This window comes from Lagenorhynchus albirostris, chromosome 16, assembly GCF_949774975.1.
Source record: "Lagenorhynchus albirostris chromosome 16, mLagAlb1.1, whole genome shotgun sequence".
NCBI lineage: Eukaryota > Metazoa > Chordata > Mammalia > Artiodactyla > Delphinidae > Lagenorhynchus > Lagenorhynchus albirostris.
Window position 1 is genome coordinate 52,558,208 of NC_083110.1, and position 16,174 is coordinate 52,574,381.

At 37.9% G+C, this 16,174-nt stretch overlaps 1 protein-coding gene across 10 annotated transcripts in view; it reads right to left on the minus strand.

Moving 5' to 3' along the window:
* Positions 1-2,651: 2,651 nt before the first annotated feature.
* Positions 2,652-16,174, minus strand: part of TCTN3 (tectonic family member 3) — a 29,222-nt gene continuing 15,699 nt past the window's right edge. For 7 of the 10 annotated variants that reach the window (XM_060125379.1, XM_060125376.1, XM_060125378.1 and 4 more), the window contains one exon: positions 2,652-5,164. In XM_060125379.1, the coding sequence (XP_059981362.1) occupies positions 4,913-5,164 (252 nt within the window). In that variant the 3' untranslated portion in view covers positions 2,652-4,912. Of the gene's footprint in view, positions 5,165-16,014; positions 16,156-16,174 lie in introns of those variants that run through there. The other 3 variants (XM_060125373.1, XM_060125371.1, XM_060125375.1) reach the window with 2 other exon arrangements.

Genomic DNA, 16,174 nt, shown 5'->3' on the forward strand with positions numbered 1-16,174 from the left:
GCTGTGTTTTCCTCAAAGGGCACATTCCTGCATAGGCACAGAGGTAGTGCTGGGCACGCTGGGCACGTGGGGGGTTGGGGAGGGCAGAGCACTTGGGTGGAGGTCGGTGACGAGGAAGGCATCTTGCCCCTTGCGTAGTTGTCCCTGAGAGCATTGCTGAGCCTATTTATTCATTCCCTCGCTCTTAAAACGTTGGCTACTTCATGTAGCAGGCATTCCCTAGGTTTGGAGGAAGACATCATCATCTCTCTAGATCAGTCCATAGCCTTATGAGAAGGCAGACAGGTGAGCAAAAGATTACAGCACTGTGTGATTAATATTAGAGGAGGGGGTGCCCAGGGGCACAACAGGCAAGGCTTTGAAAAGAGTAGATATTCGAATTGTGCTTTTTTTTTTTTTGTGGTACGCGGGCCTCTCACTGTTGTTGCCTCTCCCGTTGCGGAGCGCAGGCTCAGCGGCCATGGCTCACGGGCCCAGCCGCTCCGCGGCATGCGGGATCTTTCCAGACCGGGTCACGAACCCGTGTCCCTTGCATTGGCAGGCGGACTCTCGACCACTGCGCCACCAGGGAAGCCCTCAAATCGTGCTTTGAAGGACAAGAAGTAGTTCACGTATAAGAGGGGAGCAGGATCACAGGAGGAAGAGGGAATGGAATATGCAGAGGCAGGAGACACCCTATGAGGAGAGGCTGCATGTGGGACATGATAGATGGGGTGTTGGGTGGGGTAGGCGCATCTTGCAAAATTTCTGTGCCATGCTAAAGGTTTCAAGTTTTATCATCCTCAAAGTTAGAGAACCATGACTTTTAAAGTACTGGAGTGGCATGATCAGATTTGTGTGTCTGAAATCAGTAAAGAGGGGTATAAGCTGGGAGCTTGGTTAGCCTATCGCAAAGGCCCAAGTAAAGAAATGATGACTGGGGAAAAGGCTCCAGTAGGGGGCAGGGAGCATAAAGGAGGGAGAGGTGACCTCGCTAACTCTTGAAAGGGGGAGGGTGAGAGACAAGGAGGGGTAGTTGCAAATCTGGTGGTGCTGCAACACAGTGTTAGGAAATAGATGAGGGGAGCAATTCTTTTGGATGACGGATGAGAACACCGAACATGTGTTAAGTTTTGAGCACTTTGGATTTAAAGTAGGGTAGGGGATACAAAAGAAATAAAACTGCCCTCCAGTAGTTTCATTGGGTACTTGAGCTTTTAAGATTCTCACCATGAACTTAGAACAAAATAGGTAACTGTGGGTATAGCTAAAATCATTAGGGACAGAGGCTTTCTCCACTCAGGAAGTGCTGTTCTGTTCTTCATGTGTCCTTAACCCACACATCACCTTATGTTAATTGTTTGTCTGCCTTCCCTGCTAGAATATAAGCTCCCAAGAGCAGGGAAGTATATTCCTGGCACATAATAGCCAATAAATATTTGATAAATGAATGGACTTAATTTCCTTGGGCTTAGTTATCTCAAATAACTTCCTTGGGCTTAGTTTTCTCAAATAAGCAATGTGTTAATAATAATGCCCTTGTCTATCTTCTATACTTGCCTATATTCTATATACTATATTCTACATAAATTAGCCTATAGCATTGTTAAGATCAAATATGGGGCTTCCCTGGTGGCGCAGTGGTTGAGAGTCCGCCTGCCGATGCGGGGGACGTGGGTTCGTGCCCCGGTCCGGGAGGATCCCACGTGCAGCGGAGGGGCTGGGCCTGTGAGCCATGGCCGCTGAGCCTGCGCATCCGGAGCCTGTGCTCCGCGGCGGAAGAGGCCACAGCAGTGAGAGGCCCGCGTGCCGCAAACAAAACAAAACAAAACAAAAAGATCAAATATGAAAATCCTTTAACATTGTCCAAATATTTTCTATTTATTTTCATTACTGTCTTACTATTAATATTCTACTTCACCAATAAAGAGAAAGGAGTGGGATTTGTGACTGTGGGTTGGGAAAAATCAAATACCAGAATTATAATCTAGTTTGCCTTTCCATAGAAATGAAGGAAATAGAAAATAAAACAAACTAGTGAATATAACCAAAAAAAATGAAGAAAGAAAGAAAAAAGAAATCAAGGAAATAATACAGCCATGGTATCTTTCCTTCATGTAACTTAAAAAAAAAAAAGTGATTCTATTTGGATTGGAGGGATTTAACTTTTGTCTCAGCAAGTGGAAATAGGGCTGGACATGACCAGAAAGTCACAAAGGAAGTGGACTATTTAGAACTTGACTATAAGCATGCAGGATTGAAGACTGCATCTTTACCTGCCATAGAGTACTAGGTTAAAGTTATCTTAGGGGACTTCCCTGGTGGTCCAGTGGTAAAGAATCCGCCTTACAATGCAGGGGACACAGGTTGCATCCCTGGTCAGGGAACTAAGATCCCACGGGCTGCGGGGTAACAGCCCGCATACCACAACTACTGAGCTCGTGCGCCTCAACTAGAGAGCCTGCGTGCCACAAACTACAGAGCCCATGAGCTCTGGAACCCACGTGCCACAACTACAGAGCACAAACGCTCTGGAGCCTGCACGCCACAACTAGAGAGAAGCCTGCATGCTGCAACGAAGAGCCCGCGCGCTGCAATGAAAGATCCCGCGTGCCACAACTAAGACCTGATGCAGACAAAAATAAAATAAATAAATCTTTTAAAAAATAAAGTTATCTTAGTCTCAGGTTCTTTAATTGTTAGTAACAGAAACTTATTCAAACAAAACAATTTACTAGAAAGAGTAAAATGTAAAGAAGAGCAGAAGGTAAAATTGGATGTCATAACAGGTGGGTACAAGGAACTGGAAGTTGGGAACCAATATTCTCCTCCATTTCTGGGTTTCCTATTTACACTTCTGTCTGCAATCTGCTTCTTTTTTCTCCGTTTAAGATACACTCTTCATTAGTGAACATCTGGTGGAAAATGGCTTCCTCAGCCCTAAAATATCTTTAGTGCCTCCTCCCCACTGACTTTTAGACTTCATCCTAGTTTCATATTCCTAGAGAGAAAATCTTACTGGCCTAACTTGGTCCAGGACTCCATTTATGGTCTAGTCAGCTGTGGCAGGGAGAGGAGGGGTCATGCAGGTAACTCCAACACAGTAGAGCTCTGTGTGGAGGGGATTCTCCGAGAAAAGGGAGTAGGCTAGGCCGGTAGACATGTTACGTGAGTTGGCAATGTTAGGACAAACACTTAACCAGTTTCAGCCAGACTATGCAATATAACTTTGTAGTTTCACAAACCAGGCTGAACATCAGAAGCACCAGGAAGGCTTTTAAAAGATACAGATTCTTTGAGCCCCAAGTGAATTAGAATCTCTAGATGCAGGGCCGAGGAATCAGCATTTTTAAAGAACCCCAGTTTATGATGTGACTGGCCTTTAGGAACCCCTGCTTTAAAAGACAGGCCCAGAATGCCAAACAAGCAAATATATCAACAGAAATGGGAAGTTACTCATAAATAAGGAACATTCCTATATACAATAAACAGGGAGGTTTTTCCTGGAGAACAAATATTTTCTTTAAAATACAGTTTTATTTTCTCTGATTATAAAAATCAGAAATGCTTATTATTAAGAAAAAAATCCCATTTTAGACATGTTAGCTTTCCAGATGTTTAAGTACATATGTATAAATATTTTTTGTTTTACAAAAATAGCACCATAAAGTATATGTACTATTTTGTAGCCTATTTTATTCACTAAAAATAGATCATGAATGTTTTCTTATGGCAATAAAGCCAGGTCTACTCAATTTTCGGTGGTTGTACAACATTGCAATCTATGGATACATCATAGTTTACTTAACTAATTCCCTATTGTTGGACATCCCCCCCCATAATGTCTAATAAGTGGAATTGTTGGGTTAAAGTTTGTGAACATTTTTAAGGCTTTTGATACATATTAAATAGCTATTTGCCCTTCTCTCCAAGTTTCTACCAGTTTATGTTCTCACTAAAAGTATCCGAGAGTACCTGTTTCTCCACACCTGTAACGGGCCAGCTGGGATTTCAATTTCATTCTATCCAAATTGCACATACCCCTTTACAGTAAAACTTGCTCCTTAAATTGAATACATTATTACAATAGAGACCTCGTGCAGTAAGAGACCTCCTGTATAAATAAAGGGAGGGAAGAACACTGCATTATTCTCTAGATGATTTTAAAAAATGTTTTTCAGGGCTTCCCTTGTGGCGCAGTGGTTGAGAGTCCACCTGCCGATGCAGGGGACATGGGTTCGTGCCCCGGTCCGGGAAGATCCCACATGCTGCGGAGCGGCTGGGCCCATGAGTCATGGCCGCTGAGCCTGCGCCCGGAGCCTGTGCCCCGCAACGGGAGAGGCCACAACAGTGAGAGGCCTGTGTACCGCAAAAAACAAAAAAAATGTTTTTCAAAGGTCTGTTACAAGGGGAGTGACTGGAGATACGAACATCATAAAATCTTATCTAAGATATGTTAAGCAGCTTTGTAATTGGAAACTAAGCTTACAAGCTAATCAAATTAGCAGAGGGGTAGAGAGGAAAAGAATACTTGCGGTATTCCTGCCTTGGAAGAGCAGATGTGCTCATTTCTAGTGTAAGATCTCATACACTACAGTTTAAAAAGGCATGGTAGATCACAATGAGATATCATTTCACACCCATTAGGATGCCTAATATAAAAATAACAAATATTGGGAAGGATGTGGAGAAACTGGAACCCTCACATACTGCTGGTGGTGCAGCCAGTTTGGAAAGTAGTTTGGCAGTTCCTCAGTAGATTAAACATAAAGTTACCGTATTGCCCAGCAATTCCACTCCTTCATTTAGGTCCTCTGTTTTCCTAAATGCTCTCCTCTGGTCATGAGTAGGTGAGGATCTGTTTAGCCAAGATAAGCAGGGTGCCTCTGAACTTCCCATGGGAAAAATTGAAATCTGCTTCTTCTCCTTTTTTTCACTTAGTCTCTAGGTTGAGAACTCCAAGTAGTAAGAGACACAGGATAAGAATGGGAGAGACTGAGCCTTTTTGAGAGTCTACTCCTCTGCTGAATACCATTTTGAAGGGAAAGAAGAAGTCGAATGGCAATTTCCAGTCCATTCTGGGTTGGCCTCTTGGAGGCTCTGGCTTCTGGGTAATGTCCACAAAGGTCACAACAGTTGTCAAAGGTACTTCTGTTTCTTGTTGGGAATCCTGCAGGAAGAATGTCTGTGACAGGTTAGTGCTTGGTACCCATTCAAATAGCCCTCCAATTTGACTGTTATTATTACTTCCCTGAATAAAGACTCAAAACACACTGCTCTAAGCAAGACAGACCTTTTTCTCATGTTGATCCTATGTAGTTCTCCTTCTGAGTGAGACACAAGGAAATTAATTTCTTAGCAATACTCGAGGACACCAGAACTGTGAACAATTACACCTACCAAAAGACTGACTCTAGCTTCCCGCAGTTGGGGACCTGTCTGATATCAAAGAAGCCACTGCTTCTGTTATGTGTTTAGCAGCTCTACCTTATCAGGTAGAAACTGCTGCTGTTAGGTGTTTAGCAGCTCTACCTTATCAGGTCCCAGAAGGTTCCAGGCTCTGAAACAGTACACACGTACTAGCAGTATTTCTATTCCTTCTTCAGTTGTAGAAAGAAATGTGAAACTTCATGGAAAAAGCAAAGAACTCAGTAATGTAGATTGAAAAACCATCAAATTCACAGAATCTCAGGGTTAGAAAGGATCCTCCCAACCAAACACCAATTCAAGTCAAATGAAAAAGATGCTCCTTGTCAAGCTGACTCAAGTATCTGATCTAATAGACACAGCTTTGGGTAGATATGGTTGCAGCCTGATGACTGGAATTAAGTTTGTCTAAACTGAATTCCCTTTGTTCTGACTCTGTTCACTAGGCAAACTTTTGATTATAATTTGACAGTAAATAACTATCTTGTTGAACCAGAAATGAAGATTTTCATTTACCTTCCTTCACTCTGATGCCACTTATCTCTGCTGTGGTCTTTGGCAACAGTAAATATCAGGCTCTGGGAACAGTAAATATCAGGCTCGGTATACCCTTCCACAGGCATTTTTAAAATAAATGGATGTGGGGCCAGTGCTGTGATAATCTTGCATGTCATACTGACTCTTTGGATTTTTTTTTTTAAACAGTGACGCTCATATGGGACTTGGCATAGAACTAATGTAACTTCTGTGGCATTGAAAGACCCACATACATTCCAAGTACAGCCAGCTTAGGCTGAAGATGCTGAGGGTATCCTGACTCCAGCCAGGCATTGAAAACTGGCTGAGACTAACCAGACAAAGAAAATGGGGAGGAGTTTATTACTTAAGATTAAGCAATAAACTTTCTTTGGACTTTAACTTACAAAAGGATTTCCTGTTTAGGATTTTAATTTTTCCCTAGGAACTTTATAATGGGGAAAGGATATATATTCAATTTTTGGAGCAAATCTTTGCAGTTGACATTATTGAAATATGTTAACATTGTTATTTAACCTCACTGCAGAATGCCTGATGAGCTATATGAGCTGGGATGGCTAGAAACACTTTGGAATGGGAAATAGAATAGGGAATGAATTTTCAGCCTTGGGTTCAGTGTTGCCTAAGAGCTGATTTAATTAATGGGCTGTTCTGACTCATTTCAGAGCCTTTAGGGGGAGGGGAGATTTTAAACTGCCTACAAGCAGTCCCAGGTGTTGTGGTTATAACTAGGGTAGTGGCCTCATAATGGAAGAGTGTAGTTTTACATTAGGAAGCTCACTGCTACACACCCAAGCCAAATCTACCTATCTAGTGTTTATTAGTGATAAAGCTGATATTTTGATCTCCACCTGACTCTTTTAATTGGTTTCAAGCTGAGGTAGGGAAAAGTGTCATTAGCCCCTGCAAACTCCCAAATCAGGGAACTTCTGGAGCCTTGGGGTCAGCCTATACTGAGAACTGACCTCTTAGATAGCTATGAGCCCAAGAAGGCAAACTTTAGGCCCATGTCTACCCAAATATATATATACACACACACACATATATACATACATATACACACAGACATATATATGTGTATATATATATGTTTAAGTCTATAGTGGTATTTCGATGGCTGGGAAATCCCACATGGTAAAAGTTCTTTGAACTGTTTTCTTCAGACTCACTTGGGATTAGGCTCATCAAGAGCTACTACTGGACTTGATTTTAGGATGGCAATGTAAAGACACGTCTTCTCTCTGTATATCTTAAAACCACTCCAATACAATAAGAAACAGATACAAAATTCCATCTTCACTGAAATGGAGAGATATCATAATATGTGAATACAGAAAACGGAGGCAAGGTTTCACAGAGGGAAAGAAGGCCAAACCTAAAAGCCTTCAGAGACTAGAAGAAGATCTCTGTAGAACCCTGAAAGACTCAGTAACAGAAGACAACAGGGAAGCAGGGATGAGGCAGGGACAGAAAATGGTTACTGAATGATACCCTCCTCAAGGCAATCAGACAACCACCCTTTCCCTATCTCAGCAAGAGACTAGAAAATTTAAACCAGAGAAATTTTGGATTTAGGGCCACTGGACATAGAAAAGGACAGAGTGAGGGCTTCCCTAGTGGCACAGTGGTTAAGAATCCGCCTGCCAATGCAGGGGACACAGGTTCGAGCCCTGGTCCAGGAAGATCCCACATGCTGTGGAGCAACTAAGCCTGTGCGCCACAACTACTGAGCCTGCGCTCTAGAGCTGGCGAGCCACAACTACTGAAGCCCGCAAGCCTAGAGCCTGTGCTCTGCAACAAGAGAAGCCACTGCAATGAGAAGCCCTCACACCTCAAAGAAGAGTAGCCCCCGCTCTCTGCAACTAGAGAAAAAAAAAAAAAAAAGCCTGCACACAGCAACGAAGACCCAACACAGCCAAAAATAAAAAAATAAATAAAATAAATAAATTAAAAAGAAAAGGACAGAGTGAGGTATGGAACTAAAAATAGGGCAATTATTATGTATAATGAAATCCCTTCCCCTAGTCTGGCTTCAAAATGGTGAGAGATGGTCTTATACACATACCCTTCAGTCAGGAGCCAGGAAGGGTTTTTTTTCTGGAGAAAATGAACAGTCCCAATAAGAAGATAAAAAGATAATGACATTGGCAGTCCTACAACCCTCAAAGCTACAGCACCTAACCACCCTACAGTGAAGCCTACAAGTCAATAAGTCTCACTCATGATCACAGAGCTGTCCATCAGTTTAGCACCTTACTCTTATTTTGGATAGACAGCTAGAGATTGCCAGGTAAGTGGGAGAAGTTTCTCATGTTAAAGAGAAAAACTGTACCAAATGAATGGAATAAACAAATTCAGAGGAAACAGAGATTAAAGATGAAGACAAAAAATTGTTAATATCTTAAAAATAGATAAGAAAAGGATATTATGAAAAGATACAGAATAGGAGTGAGCTCTCAGATATTAAAAATGTGATAGCCAAAAGAAATTCAGTAAAAAGACTCAAAGACAAAGTTGAGGAACTCTTCTAGAAAGAACAAAAAGATAAAAGAGAGACAATATAAGAGAAAAGAAAAAATTAGAGAATCAATATAGTGATCCTGTAACAGATTAACAGGAATTCCAAAAAGAAAGAACAGAAAATAGTGGGGAGGAAATTATTAAACATATAATAATAATTGAAATTTATCAGAACTGAGCTTTAAAAGAGTAAAAAAATCCCATGAATTGTTTGGTATGATGAATAAAGAAAAAATACTACCCAAGGCCTCATTCTGTGGAAACTTCAGACTATTAGGGGTAAAAATAATATCTTAAAATGGCTTCTCAACAGCAATATTGGAAACTAGAGGAATGCTTTCAAAATTGAGAGTGAAAATTATTTTCAATCTAGAATTCTATACCTAGCCAAATGATCAACTATGCATCATGATAATGATAACGATGGTGGTTAAATAAAGTTATCTTTAGATGTGGGAACTAAAGAAAAAAATGTATTTTACATGCTCCTTTTTTCAAAGATGTTATTAGAATTTGAGCTCCACCAAAACAAGAGAATAAGCCAAGAAAAATGAAAAGGTAATGTCTAGTTAACAGCAACTCTAACACAAGTAGGAAGCAAGGGGGAATCTCCAAGATGACAGTAAAGGAAAGTTCCAAAACAGCTGCTGGGCAGCAACTAGTCCATTTTACATTAGATTATGGAGCTCTCCATGAAGAAAATACGTAGGAAAGGTAGAACAAGTAAGCACTATTGGCAAGTTCAGCTGGCAATGCAGCTGGAAAACTGTATTGAGAGAAATTTTACAGAGCTGTTAGAGTATGTGAGAAGTTTTAGCCATTAGCTCAAAGAAAATTAAAGAAATGAAATATGAGGTAATTATTAATTTTAGGAAGAATAAAACATTTTACAAAAATTTAATTACTTGGCTCAACATAAATGTATGATCACAAAAACGAAACACTGAATATTGACTTAATAAAACATTTTGATGTAACTATACTGGGAGAGTGGTGGGAGGGGTAGGAGAAGAGTAACAAAGCTAAACTCATCTACCAAGATAGGATGTCAATAGATTATATAAACTCTAAATTCAAGAGATAACTGAGTATGATACTGCTTAGAAATTGAGACAAAGACCAGCAAGAAAGAGGAAAAGAGTTAAACAGGTTAATTTCTGGAGAGCAGGGGGCATATGGGACTTTATTTTTTGTTAAGAGATCCTCTTTTCTAGCCTTTTTTGACTTTAAAAATATGTTTACATATTATTTTGATAAAATATACAATTATTAATTAATTTGATATATTATACCATTATGTAGCATTAGCCTAATCTGCAGGGGAATTCTGAGCTATAATGTAGGATTTACAGTTCCAACAATTTGTGTGCTCCCAACCCAAGGCATGGGAGTTGGGCTCTCATATTCCTATGCCCTTAAGTCATTAGTTAAGAGCCATCTGGGAGATGTATATTTCCAGGCACTTGACAGGCAAAGTGGGTTCCAGTAGCTTGAGGGTGGCCTTCCAAAACAAACAAAACAAAAAAGGAAGAAAAACTTCAGAATACCTACCAAATTAAAAAAAGGGTGGTGGTGGTGGCGGTGGGGGGGTGATGAAAAATACAAGGGTTACTGCAAAAAGTAGGATTACATTTGGTAGTCAACAGGCTATTACCATATAAGATATAAAAGAATTGAATGAAATGTCCAAACAAAACTATCCATCATCCTTGACTCATTCTCTCCCTCAACCTCTGCATCCAAGCAGTCAAGTTCTATCCGTGATAAATCTCCTGAATTCTGTCTCCTTCCTGCAACCCTCACATCTGGGCCCAGGCTATCAGCATATCCTGGATAGTTTCTGTAACAGTGTTCCAAACCTCACCTCGGTATTGCTCCACACCTTCTGTAAGGGTGGATGACGTCTATCTTGTTTACCACACTGTACCTAGCACCAAGCATGATCCTTGGCACAGGGGAGGCACTCAACAAAGATCCTTTGTTGCACAAATGAGTAGAGGTATTTTGGAGATAGGGAACTAATATAAAGTAAGAAGAGGTAAATAAATCACAGGTAGTAAGTATGCCATAGCTAATTTGAGAGTCAGCAATTACAGGTTACTTTGACTCCTTATCCTTCCCACCACACTGTAATTAGGATCTCTAAAGGTTGTGGTTCATTCATTCATATACTTATTTGTTAATATTTCAAATGAAATGCTTATACTTCATATATTAAAAATATGCCTCCATATTTATGTGGAGGTTTGGAACAAGTGCAGTCTAGTAGATAATCCAATAATTAAAAGGAACTTGAATGCACTTGCCAGGTCACTGGATAATACTGAATGTTATTGATCCATTTTAGAACCTGTGTTTTAGTGCCACATGAAAAAGATTTTAAAGTTAAGTTCAGTGTGTTACACATGAATTCTTAAGTCTAAACTTTTTTATTTGCATTTTAAAAGTTATATATAAGCAAAATTAGAGAATTCACTGTTTAGCATGTGTAGCAAGAATACTAAAAAAAACAAAACAAAACAAAAAAACAAACAAGCAAACAAAAAAACCCAAAAACCCCTCAAAGTCCGGTTATTGGGACTTCCCTGGTGGCACAGTGGTCAAGAATCCGCCTGCCAATGCAGAGGACACGAGTTCAATCCCAGGTCTGGGAAGATCCCACATACCGCTGGGCAACTAAGCCGGGCCACAACTACTGAAGCCCGCACGCCCAGAGCCCATGCTCTGCAACAAAAGAAGCCACCGCAATGAGAGGCCTACACACCACAATGAAGAGTAGCACCCTGCTCGCCGCAATGAGAGAAAGCCCACGCTCAGCAACGAAGACCCAACCCAGTCAAAAAAAAAAAGTCCGGTCATCTCATTTCTTTTATCAAAACAAAAGGCACAAAGCCAAGTCAGCACAATTTCTTTTACTATGGATCTAGTTCTGTTATGTATGGTTGACAATTTATTTCTACCTTAAGCTATAATATTTTATGATGTTTGCCACCAGCAATTCTGTTTTAACACTTTGTGAAGCTTAGGGAATTTATTTGTTTCAGTTCAGTTTACATGCACCAAAATACTTTGTCCCCAAGTAAGATTTACTGTTTAATAACATGAAAAGTTTGGATTAGATTCTGTTTGGCTTTGGTAATAAGAAGTACACCCTATATGTTACTATATTACATATTTATAATGATAACTTTTAAACCATTATGTGCTAATCCTCGATGTCAAATCAATACAAATAAAAACTGTCACTATTAGAGAAAAAGCCGTGGATACCATCTCTTAGATTTATGTTTTTGTAGCTACATATTTCAGACTATGGACTATGTGCTATTAAGACTAAGGCTGTGATGAACATTCTTGTACAAATCTTGTTTTGGACATATGTTTTAATTTCTTTTGGGTAAATAACCAGGAAAAATTGCTGGGTCATAGAGAAGATGAATTTGTAAGACTAAGTGATTGTACCATTTTTCATTCCCATTAGCGAAGTATGGGAGCTCCAGTTGTTCTACATTCTTGCAAGATTTCATGTTATCACAGTCTTTTTGATTTTAGCTATTCTAGTGCATATTCTATTGGATATTCTAGTGAGTGGTGTCTTATGCTTTTAATTTGCATATCCCTAATGACTAAAGATGTTGAGCACTTTTTCATGTTTATTGGTCATTTATGTAGTATCTGTTCAAATCTTTTGCCCATTTCTAGTGGGTTTTTTTTTTTTGGTCCTTGCATTATTTATTTGTTGGTGTTCTTTACATATTCTCAATATGATCTTCTGTCAGATAATGCATTGAGAAATATGGTCTCCCAAGCTGCAGTCTGGCTTTTCATTTTCATAACGGTATCTTTTGATAAGCAGAGATTTTAAATTTTGATGAGGTCGAATTTATCAAGTTTTTAGTTTTATGGTTAATGATTTTTGTTTCTTGCCCAAGAAATCTTTACCTACTTCAAATTTGCAGATATTCTGTTTCTTTTAGAAGCTTTATGACTCTGTATTTCACATATAGGTTTATGATCAAGGCATAAGTATTTTTGTGTACGGAGTTAGTTCATTTTCTCCCCATATGTTTATTCAGTAGTTCCAGTTTTATCCAGTTGTTCCAGCACCAAATGTTTTAAAAAAAGTCCTTTTCCTATTGAATTTTTTGTGGATCTATCTTTAGATTTCCTGTTTTTTTCTCATTGGTCTATTTGTTACCAGCACCACACTAAGATTTAGAGTAAATCCTGAAATCAGTAAAGTCCTCCATCTTTGTTCTTCTTTTTCAAAATTGTTTTGGCTATTCTAAGTCCTTTGCATTTTCATGTAAATTTTAAAATCTGCTTGTCAATTTCCACAAAAATGCCTACTAGGAATTTTGGGGGTTTGCATTGATTCTATAGATCCATCTGGGGACAGATAATGGATCTGTCTTCTTCTCCATGAACATGGTATATCACTCCATTTATTTAGGTCTCTTGTAATTTCTCTCAGTAATGTTCTATAATGAAGAGTTTTTGCATTCTTTTTGCTAAATTTGTTCCTAAGTACTTTATGTTTTTTCATGCTATTGTAAATGAAACTGAATAAATTCATCTTTAAAATAACATCTAATTATTATTATTATTTTTAATTTTTGGCCATGCTGTGCTGCTTGCAGGATCTTAGTTCCCTGACTAGGGATCAAACCCGTGCCCTTGGCAGTGAAAGCACAGAGTCCTAACCACTGGACCACCAGGGAATTCCTGAAAATAACATCTAGTTATTTTTAGATGTTTTCTTAGTGACTTTGAGAAAGTTTAATTATTACAAAAGCAGTAAATTATACTGTAAAAAATTAAAGAATAATGATAAATAAAAAAGATATAAAAACACCATATTTCCATCACCAAGAATACCACTATTAACATTTACATCTTTATCTATACACACAGACATTGATATATGCATTTTTAACTATATGGGATCATACTGTATAGGCTGTTTTATAATCTACTTTAAAAAAATGAATCTCTATTTTTTCATGTTAATGGTATTTCTATCTAAAATATAGTCTATATTCAAGTTTCCTCAACTATCCCAAAATATATTTTACAATTGTTTGTCCAAATGAGAATCCAATGCAAAAACATGAACTACATCTGCTTGTTATATTCATGAGTCTCATTTAATCTAAGACAATCAGAAATGGTGGTATCTATTATGATTGTTAGAACTTATAAGTACATGATTTTTAAGAAGTTTGCTGATATCTGGTATTAAAACTGATTTTAGGAGAACTAGTGATTTAAATACAGTAAAATCAGTAATAATTTCTGAAAAATAACTAATGAATTATTTATATATAACACTTTCCAGATAACATATACATTATTTCTCCATATTTTCTTGGGGAAAAACATATATTTGAGGGAAAAACCAATGAAAAAATTTTAATACCCTCACTTATTTTAAAGATGTCAGTGAAGTTATCAAGATTTTCAAATGAGTCAAAGAGAATGAGTATGTTAGAGTAAATGTTCCTAAACATCATGTGTCAGGGAGAGATCTTAGCTGGTTATACATTTTAACATATGGAACAATGAGCATAACTTTAAAAAGTTCTTTAAAAAAATGAAAAGAGGTAATAAGATAACAGAACAACCCAGTGAACTAGGTAAAGTTCTATACAGGCTACTAAGAACCACAGAAAGGGGCAGAGAACTTCTGTAGTCTAATCATTCATCAAGACAGAAGCAAATAGTGGTTGACTGATCCTTGAAAAAGAAAGACTTTAGTGACAGAAACTTTACTGACTGTCATAGGAACCAAGTCCACTGGCGGTGTTACTGTTGCCCCTTCTCGGAAGAGAGGTCATTTGGTGTTCTCCAAAACATCAACAGAAACGAGAAACAGAACTGTTTGTTACCAATCCAGCCACTTCCTAGTCCTTTCTTTCATAGCAATTATTTCAAAAAATCGAATTCTGAATTATTCTCATTTTGTTTAGTGTTCTTTATCTTTCCTAGTATACTGCCTGTTTAATTAAGAGATTGTGGCAGAGATTCTTAGCCGGGCTTCAAGAAATCAATAAATCCCTTGAAACTATATAAAGAATGTTGTGTGTCTGTGCATTTTTCTAGTAAGTGAATAGCTTTCAACAGATTCTCAACAGGATCCATAAAATTAAGAACCACTAGCTAGACTGATAGCTAGGTTGGCAGTTTTTCTAGCATATGCTATTTAATTGAGGCATAAACACTGCTAACTTTCATTTACAATATAATGAATAAAAGGCATTTATTAAACAATATATTAAGTTTTGAAATGTAGTCAGAGATATATTCTCTAAAAGTTTTTCAAATTGCAAATTGTGACCCACTAGTGTCTACCATTAAAAATAAAACAGAATATATTACAATAGAACAGACTATCACAGAGTGTACTGCATAAAGATAACGTTTTATAAAAATCTTATTTCAGTTTTATATAAGTATGTGTTATAAGCTGGGTTGTGATGTAAAATATATTTCTTACCATGGATGATAGCCAACAAAGGTTGAAAAACACTGCTCTAATTCCTGCTTATCTCTTTTGTGTTTTGCTTTAAACCTATTTGATATGCTATTTATATGGAAATTCAGAACCAAAAAAGGTATGATAATAAAATAATAATGATGATATGATGAGCGATATTTACTGAGTATTCACTATGTGCCAGGAAACGTTAAATGTTTTATTTTATGATCTCATTTAATCTGCACAACCTAATGAAGTATTATTATTAATCTCCATCTTGTAGATGAGAGTAATTAGATTTAGAGAAATAAAATAACTTGATTTGGGCCTACGTCTGTCTGACTCATGCCTGGGTTCTTAATTACCACCCTCAACTTCAGGCAACAGGTCTCCTAGATAATCCAAAAAGCTTGATGATCCACTTAAATATAGAAATGAATATTATAATTCTAGAAAGGTTCAGAGCCTTGATTCTGTGATGCTACACTGTTCTTTTACCTCACTTATTATTTTGGTTTTATTGATTCAAAATATTCTTTATAACTAGTTGTTTCTTCCTTGAGATATATTTTCTTTTTTAAATTAAAAGAAAGTTTATATTCAGACAGAAGACATGATGTATTTTATCAAGACCCAAACTTAATGATCCCTTTAAAGGACCAATTAGTACAAAAACATAAGCAGCAGAGTACCATGTAAATAAGTCCTATTTACTTCATGGGTTTGTTGTGAGAATTCAATACTAAAAACACATAAAAAATATTACCAGTGCCTGTTACATAGTAAATGTTCAATAAATGTTTTGCTATTATTATTATCATACAAGAAGACAGGGAAGTCTACACAGTGTTTTGCTTAAATTCTTCCCTATTTTGTAGTTTGTTGCTGGGAACATTCCAAAAATTTTGCCGCTTTACTTTTTATAGTGAGAGGAATCTCAAGTGTTTCTAAAGCTACATTTATACCATGAACAGTCATTCAGACAGTTCAGTTCAAAATTCAGCCGACCTTCATTTCAAGGTGCAAAAACACAAATGCCTACCAGCCTAAGCAAATAACCTGAATGAGAGAAGTGGGATGGCTAAGGGTAGGTAGGTATAGGCTGTGTGAATGGGGTACTCTATTAGCTGAAATCACCATTCAGCGGCAGGAGAGTTTATGCCATGCAGGAGTGTAGGATCTTTACCACCGGATTTTCAAGAGAAGTCAGAGATCTGGATGTGAAGGTAAAAT